Consider the following 13,673-nt stretch of genomic DNA (forward strand, 5'->3'; position numbering starts at 1 on the left):
TCCAATTTAGCTATGTGATTGACTCACATCTTTCTCTACATTTTAGCTATGTGATTGACTCACATCTTCCTCTACATTTTAGCTATGTGATTGACTCACATCTTTCTCTACATTTTAGCTATGTGATCGACTCACATCTTTCTCTACATTTTAGCTATGTGATTGACTCACATCTTTCTCTTCATTTCAGATGTAGGATTGACTCACATCTTTCTCTACATTTCAGATGTAGGATTGACTCACATCTTTCTCTACATTTCAGATGTAGGATTGACTCACATCTTTCTCAACATTTTAGACGTAGGATTGACTCACATCTTTCTCTACATTTTTATTGTATGATTGACTCACATCCTCCCTACATTTCAGGTTTGTTGTTGTGTGTGGTGACGGAGAGTACATCATTTACACAGCTATGGCTCTGAGGAACAAGAGCTTCGGCTCGGCACAGGAGTTTGTGTGGAGCAACGACTCCTCCGTGTACGCCATCCGAGACGGCGGGACCAGTGTCAAGATCTTCAAGAACTTTAAGGAACAGAAATCCTTCAAGCCAGACTTCGGTGCAGAAGGTATGCATATCCAAGCCCTCATTTATTCACCTGCCTTCCTGGGGGCACAGGTGGCCCAGTCATATAAGGCACCGCGATTCGCTGTGCAGAGTTGCATCCCTAGGGCACACTAGAAACACATGATAGTGGGTTCGAATCCCGGTTTGCCCTGATTATGTTTCTAGGTTTGTCAGCACCATACCCGTGCTCGTGGGTTTCACCGAAGTGGTAAACGTCTGAGGCCTGCATCACTTTGGGCTTTCCTCCCACATTAAGCTGACACACCGCGCTATAACTGGAATACTGTTAAAAGCGGCGTTAAACCAAACTCACTCACTCGACGGCCTCCCCTCCACTGCAGGATGTCTTCTACGTCACCTCACACCTCTTGTTGTTTGCAATGGGCACAATTGTATTCTAATTCTCTTATTACATTTGAAAAATATTTTTGGGCAGGAAATCGGTCAATATCCCAGAAACACTTTAGTTTCAAAAGTCAGTGATTGGAGTCGGCCGTACCTTGATATGAAGAGATTGTAGAATAATATTCTGATGCGCCAGATCTGGCATCATTCTCCATATGTCTAACACAAAACATTTTGAAAACTTTATACGAAGGCCTTGAATGTTGTTCCACTGATCAAACAAGTTTTGAGCAAGAGTCATACGACGACCTTTATATTGGCAGGTATATTCGGTGGGTGCATGCTGGGAGTGCGGTCTGTCAGTGGCCTGGCCTTCTACGAGTGGGACAGCACCGAGCTCATCCGGAGGATCGAGATCACCCCCAGACATGTGAGTCAACTGCCATACCCTACTTGTTCAATTGGTGTGTGCATTGTATTTTGGACACATTGGAATTTGTGTTGGTTTTTGGTTTTAGACAGAAATCTGACGTAGCACAAAAACAGTTGATTTTATAAAAAAAAAGCAGCAAGTGTTTAAGAAATGAGACAGGCTATATATTTTTCAGTCTCCAGTCTATTTATCATATTCAGATAAATAGCAATTCTTCTCACTCATCACCATATTGAAAACCACTTTTGGGGGCACGGGTGGTCCAGTCGTCTAAGGCGCTGTGATTCGCTGAAACCTGTGATTGTGGGTTCGAATCCCAGTTAGCCCCGATTATGTTTCTAGGTTTGTCAGCACCATACCCGTGTTCGTGGGTTTCACAGAAGTGGTAAATGTCTGAGACCTGCATCACTTCGGGCTTTCTTCCCACATTAAGCTGACACGCCGAGATATAACTGGAATACTATTAAAAGCGGCGTTAAACCCAACTCACTGAAAACCACTTTTGGCTGGAAACCTCTCAATGTCCCAGCATTGCTGAAACGTTCTGAAACCCTGCACTCTTGTTTGATGAGGTTAAGACATGGGTTTGTTATTTGTAATGAGGTGGTTACTGTAATTTGAAACCTCTGACTGTCTTTGTAGAAATAGAAACTTAAGGCGTTTTTGTAATGTTTTGGGGGTATTGGATGAACAAAATGTCTGCTGAGGATATATAGTAATTGGACTGGTGACCACCTGATAAAAACCAATGCTGTAGTAACACAATCTATAACATGAAACTGCTTACTTTCTTAAGCCCCTTCGTTGCTGCTTGCATCTGTAAAACATGGGTAACCACAGTAACGTGTACTCAACGTGCTAAATTCCGGGGTAGAATAGGTTTTCAGCAACCCATGCTTGCCGTAAAAGGTGACTTTGCTTGTCGTAAAAGGCGACTAACATCACCGTCATACAGCTGGAAAATTGCTGAGTGCGGCGTTAAACAAGATGAACTAACTTGGCCTTTTGTGTTGCAGATATTCTGGAGTGAGAATGGAGAGTTGGTGTGTATTGCTACGGATGAGTCATTCTTCATCCTCAAGTTCAGCCAAGAGGCGGTGGAGCGAGCAAGGGACACGAAGGAAGGCATCAACGAGGATGGCATCGAGGAGGCCTTCGAGGTATGTTGTGTTATAACATGTGTCTTGGTAGAGTTGTGTCCCTTTTCGTTTATACTTGAGTAACTTTGATGTCTAGTTTACTATTTATTCACTATTAATAAGTATTAATATTTCTTTATTAAGTAATTCACCAACATATTTTATTCAATTTTGAGAAAATATTTATCCTGTAACCATGGTAACACAATGTTCGTATTGCCAGGTTATGGGTGAGATTGAGGAGACGGTGAAGACGGGTTTGTGGGTCGGCGATTGCTTCATCTACACCAATGGCGTCAACAGACTCAACTACTACGTCGGCGGAGAAATAGTCACTATCGCCCACTTAGACAGGTCGGTTCATGTCAGCAGTGGGGGGTGTTTGTGTCATTTCCTACATCATGCATGCAGCAGGAAGGGCCGACCTTGGGGCACTGTGCAGTAGTCGTGGTATATGGTTCATGTTGTAGTTATCTTGAATTGTAGCCTAGTGGTTGAAGTGTTAGCTCATCATGCTGAAGACATGCTGGGTACACTGTGTGAAGCCCATTTCTTATGTCCCCTGCTTGAATATTGCTAAAAGCGGCGTAAAACAATATTCACTCACTCACTTGATCACTCACTCACTCACTCACTCACCCATCCACTCACTCACTTGATCACTCACCCATCCACTCACCCATCCACTCACCCATCCACTCACCCATCCACTCACTCACTCACTCACTCACTCACTCACTCACTCACTCACTCTCTCACTCTCTCACTCTGTGTTTCCGTGTTCCAGGGTAATGTACCTCCTGGGCTACATCCCCAATGTAGAGTGAGGTTGCCTGTAGATTTAACCGGCTGCTCGTTTGGTTCCAAATTCAATTTTGCTAGGTGACATAGCTCTAAATCGAAAACACATGATATTTATCGCCTCACTCACTCACTCACTCACTCACTTACCCACACACCCACCCACCCACTCACTCACTCACTCACTCACTCACTCACTCACTCACTCATACACACACTCATACACACACCCACTCACTCACTCACTCATACACACACCCACTCACCCACTCACTCACTCACCCACCCACTCACTCTCACTCACTCACTCACCCATCCACTCACCCATCCACTCACCCATCCACCCACTCACTCACTCATACACACACCCACTCACTCACTCACTCACTCACTCACTCACTCACTCACTCACTCTCACTCACTCACTCACTCACTCACTCACTCACTCACTCACTCACTCACTCACTCACTCACTCTCACTCACTCACCCACCTACCCAGCCACCCACTCACTCACTCACTCACTCACTCACTCACTCACTCACTCTGTGTTTCTATTCCAGGGTGATGTACCTCCTGGGCTACATCCCCAAAGACAACCGTCTGTACCTGGGAGACAAGGAGCTGAACATCGTCAGTTTCTCCCTGCTTGTGTCTGTGCTGGAGTACCAGACGGCGGTGATGCGGCGCGACTTCGAGACGGCAGACAAGGTCCTGCCCACCGTGCCGCGGGAACAGAGAACCAGGGTCTCTCACTTCCTCGAAAAACAGGTGGGTTGTCTTCTTGTGTGACTAATAAATGTCCCTTTTTTATACCTCCATGAAGAATCTTGCAATTCCATTGGATAATCTGTATCAAGTGACGAAACAATGCATTTGAATGTTGACCCCGAATTCGTGTGACTGATACTGACCTTGAATATTGACTCATCACATGATCAGTATTGACCTATCATGTGATGAATATTGACTCGTCTGCTAGAAAATAAGATTGCGTCTGGTACAACATTTCATGGTTCTCAGAATGAAACAGAAAATGGTTTAAAGACTTTATAAACTTTAAAGTGTATTTCGGTACAACAAAAAGAATGATTACTCCTGACAAACAAACAAACATCATTTACTCTAATGCTAGAAAAAATCTTAACCATGTCAACCCAGGGTATATTTTTATCTAATGGAGAAATCATGAGAATCTCAGAGAATCAAAATGATTTCTCTGACTTAACCATGTGGATGTTGATGTGTAATTTCTCTATTGATTTGTGCAATGACCTATAGTTGTGTCAGTTTAAAATGCACGTTCAGAATGGCCAGTGAATTCCTGTCTCAGAATCAACTGTAAGAACAATAGCATGACATCGTCTTAATGGTTTACCATAAGACCTTGGATACATGTTGATACGATTGTCCATTTTCCCCGTGTTCATCAACGAGTAAATGAGCATCTTCAGGCTTGTCTGTTACCATAGTAACCTGTTTGAGTTAACACTACCAGTGACCTGCAATTGCTTTGAGTGAGTGAGTGAGTTGGGTTTAACGCTGCTTTTAACAGTATTCTAGTTATATCGCGGCGTGTCAGCTTAAGTGGGAGGAAAGCCCGAAGTGGTGCAGGTCTCAGATGTTTACCACTTCGGTGAAACCCACGAGCACGGGTATGGTGCTGACAAACCTAGAAACATAATCGGGGTGAACCAGGATTCGTACCCACAATCATAGGTTTCTGGCCAGCCCAAGGGACGCAACTCTGCATGCGGCACCTAAGACGACTGGACCACCCGTGCCCCCGCTTTGAAGGAAGAGATGTAATGATCAATCACCGTGATCACTACGTGTCATGCAAGCTTCTATACTATTTCAGGGCTTCAAATCACAAGCTCTGGCTGTGACCTGTGACCCCGAACACAAGTTTGAGTTGGCCGTGGGTCTGGGAGACTTGAAGACGGCGTACACCCTTGCCAAGGAGATGGAGGTTAGAGAGAGTGCTTTTCATTGTCATATCATTGTATACCTGCCTTAAAACCTACGATTTCTCATGTCTGTCAGTGTATCATGGATGTAGTGTTAGTTTTAATATTGACACTTTTTAAGAAGTTTGAGGGGATTTTCTACTGGAACATTATTTTTGGTAGCCCTAATAATGTTCATGATAAGTGCATCTTTGGAACAAATAATAAAAGCTCTGGAATTTTGAAGATGAAGCTTCTATGATGGTCCTCACCCTTGTCAAACCTTATCTCTTGTAGTTGTAACCGTTGATGAATTCAGTCCTCTCTCATGTAACCATGGTAACCCTTGATTCAAAAGAGGTCTCCTGTATCCCTGGATTCAAACCTTTGCTTGTGACAGTGATAACTCTTGATTTAAACTGTGCCTCTTGAAATCAAGGATTCAAACCTCGTCTCCTGTAACCCTGGTGACCGTGTGTTCTTGTACTGCAGTCTGAGCAGAAGTGGAAGCAGCTGTCGGAGCTGGCCATCAGGAAGTGTGAGTTCGGGCTGGCCCAGGAGTGTCTCCACCAGGCCCAGGACTTCGGGGGACTGCTGCTTCTTGCCAGCTCCGCGGGCAACTCTGAGATGGTTGCTCGACTCGGGGAGACGGCAGCCAAGTCGGGACAGAACAATGTAGCTTTCTTGTCCTACTTTTCTTTAGGAAGGTGAGGAATTGGGGCAAGACAATAACTTTGGTCTTCATTGTATCGTATTTGAATCTGGGGGCCCCAGACATTTATTCTGTTTAAATAGGGCTACAACAAGGACTCCGTGACTTTCATGGATATTTTCGAACACTGAAGCATGTCCTTTCCTTCAATGACATACCATATTTTCTTGAGTATAGTGCGCACTTTTTTTAAAAAAAACACAGCTGTGTAGAAGGGGGTGCGCATTATACACGAATTATGAGTTTGGATGTTTTTTTCCCCCATGGAAAGACATTACCGTGAGCACGAAACACCGGAAATAACATGTCAACAAATCCATACTGAAGTACGCAAAACAATTATGTAATTACACTGTCTGTCTATAAAAAGTGTTCTTTGTATTTCTGGACTTATGTTTGTAACTTACTTCATTAATTTTATTCAAAATTCCTTATAATATTGTTTTTATTAATTTCGGTGAAATCGTGTGTGAAGCGATCGGAAGATCGCACAACTCACCGTTATTAACAGCAAGAATACCGCTATTGACGCCTTGAAACAAACTTTAGTTGACAGAGAATGGATACATATATCAATAAATGACATACTTTGACTCGTTAAAAGTCATATTTGTTTTTGTTTGACGATTCTATGTCAACATGAAATTCTCGCGATCACGTGATCACGTGCGCGTGAGCCTTGACAGTGACTGGTCAGACATGTTCCATGTAAAAAATAATACCCGGGAATAGCGATCAGCTGCTTCGGGTTATTATTATTTTAAATATGTTTAGTAAAGGCTGCATATAATTAAGAAAATAATGGAATATATTATTCCTGATAAATAAAATAGTTTCAGATACAATTGTTGCCGATCCTTGCATTAAAAATCCTATAAAGTTATATCATTGGGTGTGTCTTGACCGAATCACAGGTCGATTCCAAGAAAACGTGTGTACAGCTGATTGCTGTTTCAGGCTTAGTTTACGAGAAAATACACAAGGTAATCTTAATCCCTAGATATAAAACAATGCCTAGCAGAACAATAAATACTATTTAAACGGTAAATAAACATGTCTGGTGATTTTTTATCTCAAATTTCGAATTTGTACTGACAAAGTTTCTCAGCACCCGTTCGTTTGCCGGACTTCGCTGAAAGGGTACGGTGTAAATTTTTTCTGCGCATAATATTCAAATTTCTTTTTTTTCCAAAATATTGAACCCGCTAGAGGGGGATGCGCATTATACATGGGTGCGCACTATACTCAAGAAAATACGGTACTTAAATTAGTGTAAGATCTTAGTTCTCACTATCAATAAACAAAGATCTGAGGACATCTCATTACGGGACACATCAGAATGACCTTTTATCCAACCAATCAAAGTGTCGCTTACCAGATCATGAAAGTGACAGTGGGAATGTGTCCTGAGATCTTTGTTTAGCGGCAGCGATAACTTAGATCTGACTTTAATGAGTTTGAGCGTAAGCTTCCCTGTAACCATGGTAACTGAATAGACTGTAGACCACCTTGTTTGTTGGAAGTGTTTTTCACTGGTTGCCCCAATGTTTTCTCCACAGACTTGAAGACTGCCTCGAGGTTCTGGTCTCCACTGGCAGGTTACCCGAGGCGGCGTTCTTTGCCCGAACATATCTCCCCAGTCAAGTGTCCAGGTCAGTATACTTCTATAATCTTTCGGGGCGGTCAGGTAGCCTAGTGGTCGAAGCGTTCCCTCGTCACGCCAAAGACCCGTGTTCGATTCCCAACATGGGTACAATGTGTGAAGCCCATTTCTGGTGTCCCCCGTTGTGATATTGCTGGAATATTGCTAAAAGCAGCGTAAAACCATACTCACTCACTCACTCTATAATCTCTGGCTGTAATGGGTCCAGTGTAAACATAGCATTGATCAAATCATGGCGTAACCTGGTTGTTAAAACCAGATTGGGTTCCTAACTTGGGTGCAATGTATTTAGTATTACTAAAATATCGTTTAGAGTGGCACAAAACCAAACTCAAATGCACGAACAAACGAATGAATAAATAAAAATCTGGATGCGATTTATCAAATGGTGGGGTAACCTGGTTGTTAAAACCAGACTGGATTCCAAACATGGGTACAATGTATTTAGTCCATTTCTAGTGCCCCCCAGCATGATATAGCTAGAATATTGCTTAGAGTGGCGAAGACCCAAACACAAATGAACAAACAAATGAATGAATGAAAATCTAGACGACTTGCATATTTTTTCCCAAGCATGATCAAGACTTGGTCTTTGTGTAGCCCTCAGCATTGTGCGTGTTTCCTGGTTACAGAGTTGTGGCGTTGTGGCGACAGAGCCTGGGTACTGTCAGCAAGAAGGCTGCGGATTCACTGGCTGACCCGACAGAGTACGAGAACCTGTTCCCCGGACTCAAGGAAGCCTTCAGGGCTGAACAGTTCATGCAGAGTCAGCGGAAACGTCTCCCCCCAGCTTCTGCATTATCTAGCATTCCAGTAAGTTACCTTACCTTGCATACCAGTAAGTCGACCTCTCCTTGCATACTCGTAAGTCAACCTTACCTTGCATACCAGTAGGTTACCTTACCTTGCATACTTGTAAGTCAACCTTACCTTGCATACCAGTAGGTCGACCTTACCTTGAATACCAGTAGGTTACCTTACGTTTCATACCAGTAGGTTACCTTACCTTGCATACCAGAAAATTACCTTACCTTGCATACCAGTAAGACGACCTTACCTTGCATACCAGTAAGTCCACCTTACCTTGCATACCAGAAAGTCGACCTTTCCTTGCATACTTGTAAGTCAACCTTACCTTGCATACCAGTAAGTCGACCTTACCTTGCATACCAGTAAGTCGACCTTACCTTGCATACCAGTAGGTCAACCTTACCTTGCATACCAATAAGTCGACCTTACCTTGCATACCAGTAAGTCGACCTTACCTTGCATACCAGTAAGTCGACCTTTGCATAGCAGTAAGTCTACCTTACTTGCATACCAGTAAGTTATCTTATCTTCATACCAATATGTCACCCTTAGCATACCTTGCAAGTCAACCTTACAATGCATACTAAAAATAGCAAAATGTTTCCCCTAACATCTGAACTAAAGGACTGAACATTTAATTATGTTTGGTATTCCCAGCCTATCAGAAACATTTCCTGGTATACCAGTAGCTAAGCCTTCCCTGGCATCCAAGTACTTGAAAGTGTCTTGCCTGAGAAACTTTTACGGTTTTTGTTCAGCCCAACACAGAGAGGAACCCCCTGGAGGAGATGAGACGGGCAGAGGAGTCCGGGGACTTCGTGTACGCAGCGCCGATAGACGGGGAGGACACCTTCGAGGACTCCGAGGACCAGCCCCAGCACATAGAACAAACACGGAAGTCTGTGAGTGTAAATGTGTTGCCTTTCACAATTAATGTTCACAGATCATGAGATGTATACTGTCATTTCTTGCACAAACACCTGCTCTTTGAGAGCATACCTGTTCCTTGCACAAACACCTCCTCTTTGAGAGCATACCTGTCGTTCCTTGCTCAAACACATGCTCTTTGAGAGCATACCTGTTCCTTGCACAAACACCTGCTCTTTGAGAGCATACCTGTTTTTCCTTGCACAAACACCTCCTCTTTGAGAGCATACCTGTCGTTCTTTGCACAAACACCTGCTCGTCGAGAGCTTTTCTGTTTTTCCTTGCACAAACACCTGCTCGTCAAGAGTGTCCCTGTCGTTCCTTGCACAAACACCTGCTCTTTGAGAGCATACCTGTCGTCAAGAGCTTTCCTGTAAAACCGTGCACAGACCCTGGGCAGCATACCCCAACATACCCCAACATTTATTTTTTTTTATCATGTTAACAACCACTAATCCACATTCTTGATTACTGACTGCAGCATAAAACAACATTCACTCACTTCTTCTCCTCTGTTATTATAAAAAAGTAAAATGTTACAGAAAATCATTCATGCTTTCCATTAGAATGCTGATATGATAATGCTTCCTCTATGTATGAATGTATTTGCGAGTGCGTGACGTGTTTGTCTCTTGCAGGCCTCCTCACCCCCTCCTGTCAGCAAACCCCCGCCCGAGGCTGCCACCCCATCCAAGCCCATCTCACAGACTGTAGCTGACCTGGAGAAGGAGCTGGAGCTTGACCTGGAGAATATCAAAATAGATGATAACATTGATACTTCTGTAAGTCCCTGTCCATTCTGACAGTATTATATCAACACAATTACTGGTCCTTCATGTTACTGCACTTGCTCAGTCAGCTAAAGCACTGCAGACCTCTGTGCAGAGTTGCTTCCCTTTGTCGTGGAAGGATCTGCTGAACAGAGATTTTAATCATGTGTACTTATTCTTGGGTTGGCAGACCATGGGTTTCATAATGCCATGGTTAACAGCCTGCATCACAATGCTCTTTCATCCCCTCACCTGAACTAAGTTCATGGTTGGGCCATTGTTTTATCTTGTTGCACAGACTCGGACTTGTATATATATACTGAACCAAAAAAGGTATGGATCATGAATGTTTTGGGGGGATTTTTTTTTAATTGAAAACTGAGCTCACAATTTCATAAAAATATCTCCCCAAAACATTCATGACCCCTTATATTTGTTGTTCAGTATATACAGCTCAGATCAATACCAGGAACAGAGGAAGAGTGAGTGAGTTAGTTTGGTTTAACGCCGCTTTTAACAGTATTCCAGTTATATCGCGGCATATCAGCTTAAAGCCCGAAGGGATGCAGGTCTCAGACGTTTACCACTTCGGTGAAACCCACGAGCACGGGTATGGGACTGACAAACCTAGAAACATAATCGGGGCGAACTGGGATTCAAACCCAGAACAGAGGAAGAAGACCCAGCATTATCCACACAGCTTGGATTTTATAAATTTAGTTACCATGGTTACCTTACTGATTTAGTGTGTTTTTTCTAAAAATCTTTTTCTTTTCACGAAGGCTAAACTACATGTTGATTGTGTTATAGGATGTTTTGAATGATGATGATGATGTTGATGATGACGAAGCTGAGGTGCCGGTAAGATTTACAAAACGCCATCAGTACTTGCCCATTCCTTCACAGTGAAAGACTCATTGAAACTTAAAATTTGGCGGATTTATGAATGAAGCATCTTTCTTTTATTGTTCAAAAATATTCAATATATTCAGGTCAAGTGATCTATTTGAAATAGCAGTTTTAGTTTCAATTTTCCAAATGTATGTGTTTGGGAGTAATCAAGTAACAACTCGACAAATTGCAAATTGCAAATTTTTAGAAAGAAATGCAGGTCTGAAACCAGTTAGTGGGACTAAGCTAGCACCATTGAGAGCAGTATCTCACAGGACATGTTCCACAAAGCGATCTTAGCGCTAAGTTGTTCGTAACTCCCATACTTTATCATAGGCTTACGATCAACGTAGCACTAAGATCGCTTTGTGGAACAGGGCCCTGGTGTTCCCGCCTTGATATTGCTGAAATATTGCTAAATGTGCGAAGCCTATCCAGGGCCCTGTTCCACATAGCGATCTTAGTGCTAAGTTGGTCGTAACTCCCATACTTTATCATAGGCTTACGATCAACGTAGCACTAAGATCGCTTTGTGGAACAGGGCCTTGGACATGTTCTATGATTAAGGCTTATGGTGGAAGTGTTCATGTATCAGTTTTTGATTATAAGGTTTGTGAAAGATGAAGAGTTTTTGTGTTCAATGAGTTTTTCCCCCCACTCTCTAACATGGAATGGTCCGGCATCTGATTGTTGCAGTAGAGTAGACATTAACATGGTAGCTCTGTAGCTTCTAACAAGGGAGGAGATATCGGCACAGGTTTTCAATCTTCTTTGTGTCTTTTCAGTGTTTTCTCAGTGTTGGGATGGTGAATTTATCAGTGTTTTGTGTGGGTGTTGGATTTATTTCCAATTTCTCAAATTAGCTTACTAGGCATATATATGTGCTTTAGGGTGTTTTGGGGATGAATTTTCCTCTTAAAGGTTTGTCTATTATTTGTACATGAGAATTACAGCTTTTCTGGAGGCTTTTCAGTTGAACATGCAGGGATTTTGAGATGAGATGAATGGACATAACACATTTTCACTATTTTACCAACTTTTCACAGAGTATTCTTCTATAACATGACCAAATTTTGGGAAATTCTTTTGGAGATTTTGGATGACAGTCAGTGTCCTAGAAAATGAACCGATCTGAACATGTTGACAGTATGACGTCACACTACTATATCATGAACGGAATGAAATGACTGCATCCTTTATTCAAAATGTGTCAAATTAATAATTTGAGCCATCAATAGATTGTTGTTAGTGACTGTTTTTGTTTTTTTCTTTGTGGTGTAGGATTACATAACATACATTTTCTTTCTAAAGATGACAATGGGAGGGGAGAAGCTCAGTTGGCTCAGTCATCTTATTCTAAACCTCCACAATTCCCTAGGCAGAGTTGTGTCCCTTTGATGTGACAGAAACTTGTGACTGGATTCAAATTCGCAGATTTATCATAATTATAACTATACCCTTCTTCTGGGTTTCACCACAGTGTCAACAGTATAAGACTCGCATCACTTCAGGCTTTTCTCTAACTTATAACTGAAATATTGTTTAAAGGGGCGTTACGACATCTCACCGACAATGGGTAAAATATATGGAATTATCTCCTCAGAATAATGAACAAACAATCTGTATTCCTTAAATAAAAAAAGTTTCTGTTTCTGACAGTTGATATGAAAATTTGATTATGTGATACTGTGTTTCGAGGAGTGTTGGATAACGACCAGTATATGTTCAATGTTTTGGGTCAAGGTGAAATAGGCCCAGTTTTGAAACAATATAGTGGACACAACTGAAGTGAGTTTGAGGACAGGTGACAAGACAGTATATCCCACCTTGGTTACCAGTCTGTTGGCTTGACCATGTCTGTTTGGCCAGTCATATTTTTCTGTCTCTAAGAATGTAGTACATGGTGATAGGGGCAGTGGGGTAGGGTAGGGTAGTGTAGTGGTTAAAGTGTTGGTCATCGCAGCAAAGGACGAGGTTTAGTTCTGCACATGGTACAATGTGTGCTGTTTCTGAAGTCCCATACCATGATGTTGCTGAAATATTGCTGAATGCCGCATGAAGCGTCATAAAATCTCTTCACCCCCCCCACCCCCCCAACCATTGTCATTGTCACACGCCCAAGAGATGCATGGATAGTTTGTCAGTTTGCTAGATGAGGGAACTGAGATGGGATGTGCATGATGAGATATATTAGAGCAAACAGACTCTAGATGTCAGTTGATACCCACTGATGTTTGGGGCTGGTCCAGGAAGATTTCTCCAACTGGCTTGACACTCACACTCACAAAAAGTCACATACTGCGCTGGGTAATAAAGCTTAGTGAGGCCTTGAAGCTACTTACTAATCACCTGTAGGTTATAAACGTAAACCTTCTAGCTAATTGTAGAAAGTCTTCAACAGAAGGAAACTATTTATATTTATTTGTGTGAAATGTTGTCAATGGGTGTTCTGAAATAGCATTACATGTGCGACACACATGGGGAGTATGTGACACCTTTCTACTGACACTAGCATGGGCCTGATTAACAAAGTAGTGTGTAGCAGAATTGTGCTGAGGGTCATGCACAGGGCAACATTTACAGTTGGGGTCAGTTCCACAAAGCGATCTTAACGCTAAGATGGTCTAATTCTCATACTTTAACAGGGTAGCCTAGTGGTTAAACCG

General features: G+C 42.4%; 1 protein-coding gene across 2 annotated transcripts in view; it reads left to right on the forward strand.

Annotated features, from left to right (window-relative positions):
• The window catches only part of LOC139471165 (coatomer subunit beta'-like), a 31,419-nt gene that overhangs the window by 15,604 nt on the left and 2,142 nt on the right, over positions 1-13,673 (forward strand). Inside the window, exons 10-21 of one of the 2 annotated variants that reach the window (XM_071253441.1) lie at positions 370-569; positions 1,237-1,343; positions 2,363-2,506; positions 2,709-2,839; positions 3,849-4,056; positions 5,147-5,257; positions 5,727-5,941; positions 7,506-7,598; positions 8,242-8,422; positions 9,178-9,321; positions 9,985-10,128; positions 10,927-10,977. In XM_071253441.1, the coding sequence (XP_071109542.1) occupies positions 370-569; positions 1,237-1,343; positions 2,363-2,506; positions 2,709-2,839; positions 3,849-4,056; positions 5,147-5,257; positions 5,727-5,941; positions 7,506-7,598; positions 8,242-8,422; positions 9,178-9,321; positions 9,985-10,128; positions 10,927-10,977 (1,729 nt within the window). The remainder of the gene's footprint in view (positions 1-369; positions 570-1,236; positions 1,344-2,362; positions 2,507-2,708; positions 2,840-3,848; positions 4,057-5,146; positions 5,258-5,726; positions 5,942-7,505; positions 7,599-8,241; positions 8,423-9,177; positions 9,322-9,984; positions 10,129-10,926; positions 10,978-13,673) is intronic. The other variant, XM_071253442.1, reaches the window with a different exon arrangement.

The sequence above is a fragment of the Haliotis cracherodii genome, unplaced genomic scaffold, assembly GCF_022045235.1.
Source record: "Haliotis cracherodii isolate W230 unplaced genomic scaffold, xgHalCrac1.p SCAF_22, whole genome shotgun sequence".
Lineage (NCBI taxonomy): Eukaryota > Metazoa > Mollusca > Gastropoda > Lepetellida > Haliotidae > Haliotis > Haliotis cracherodii.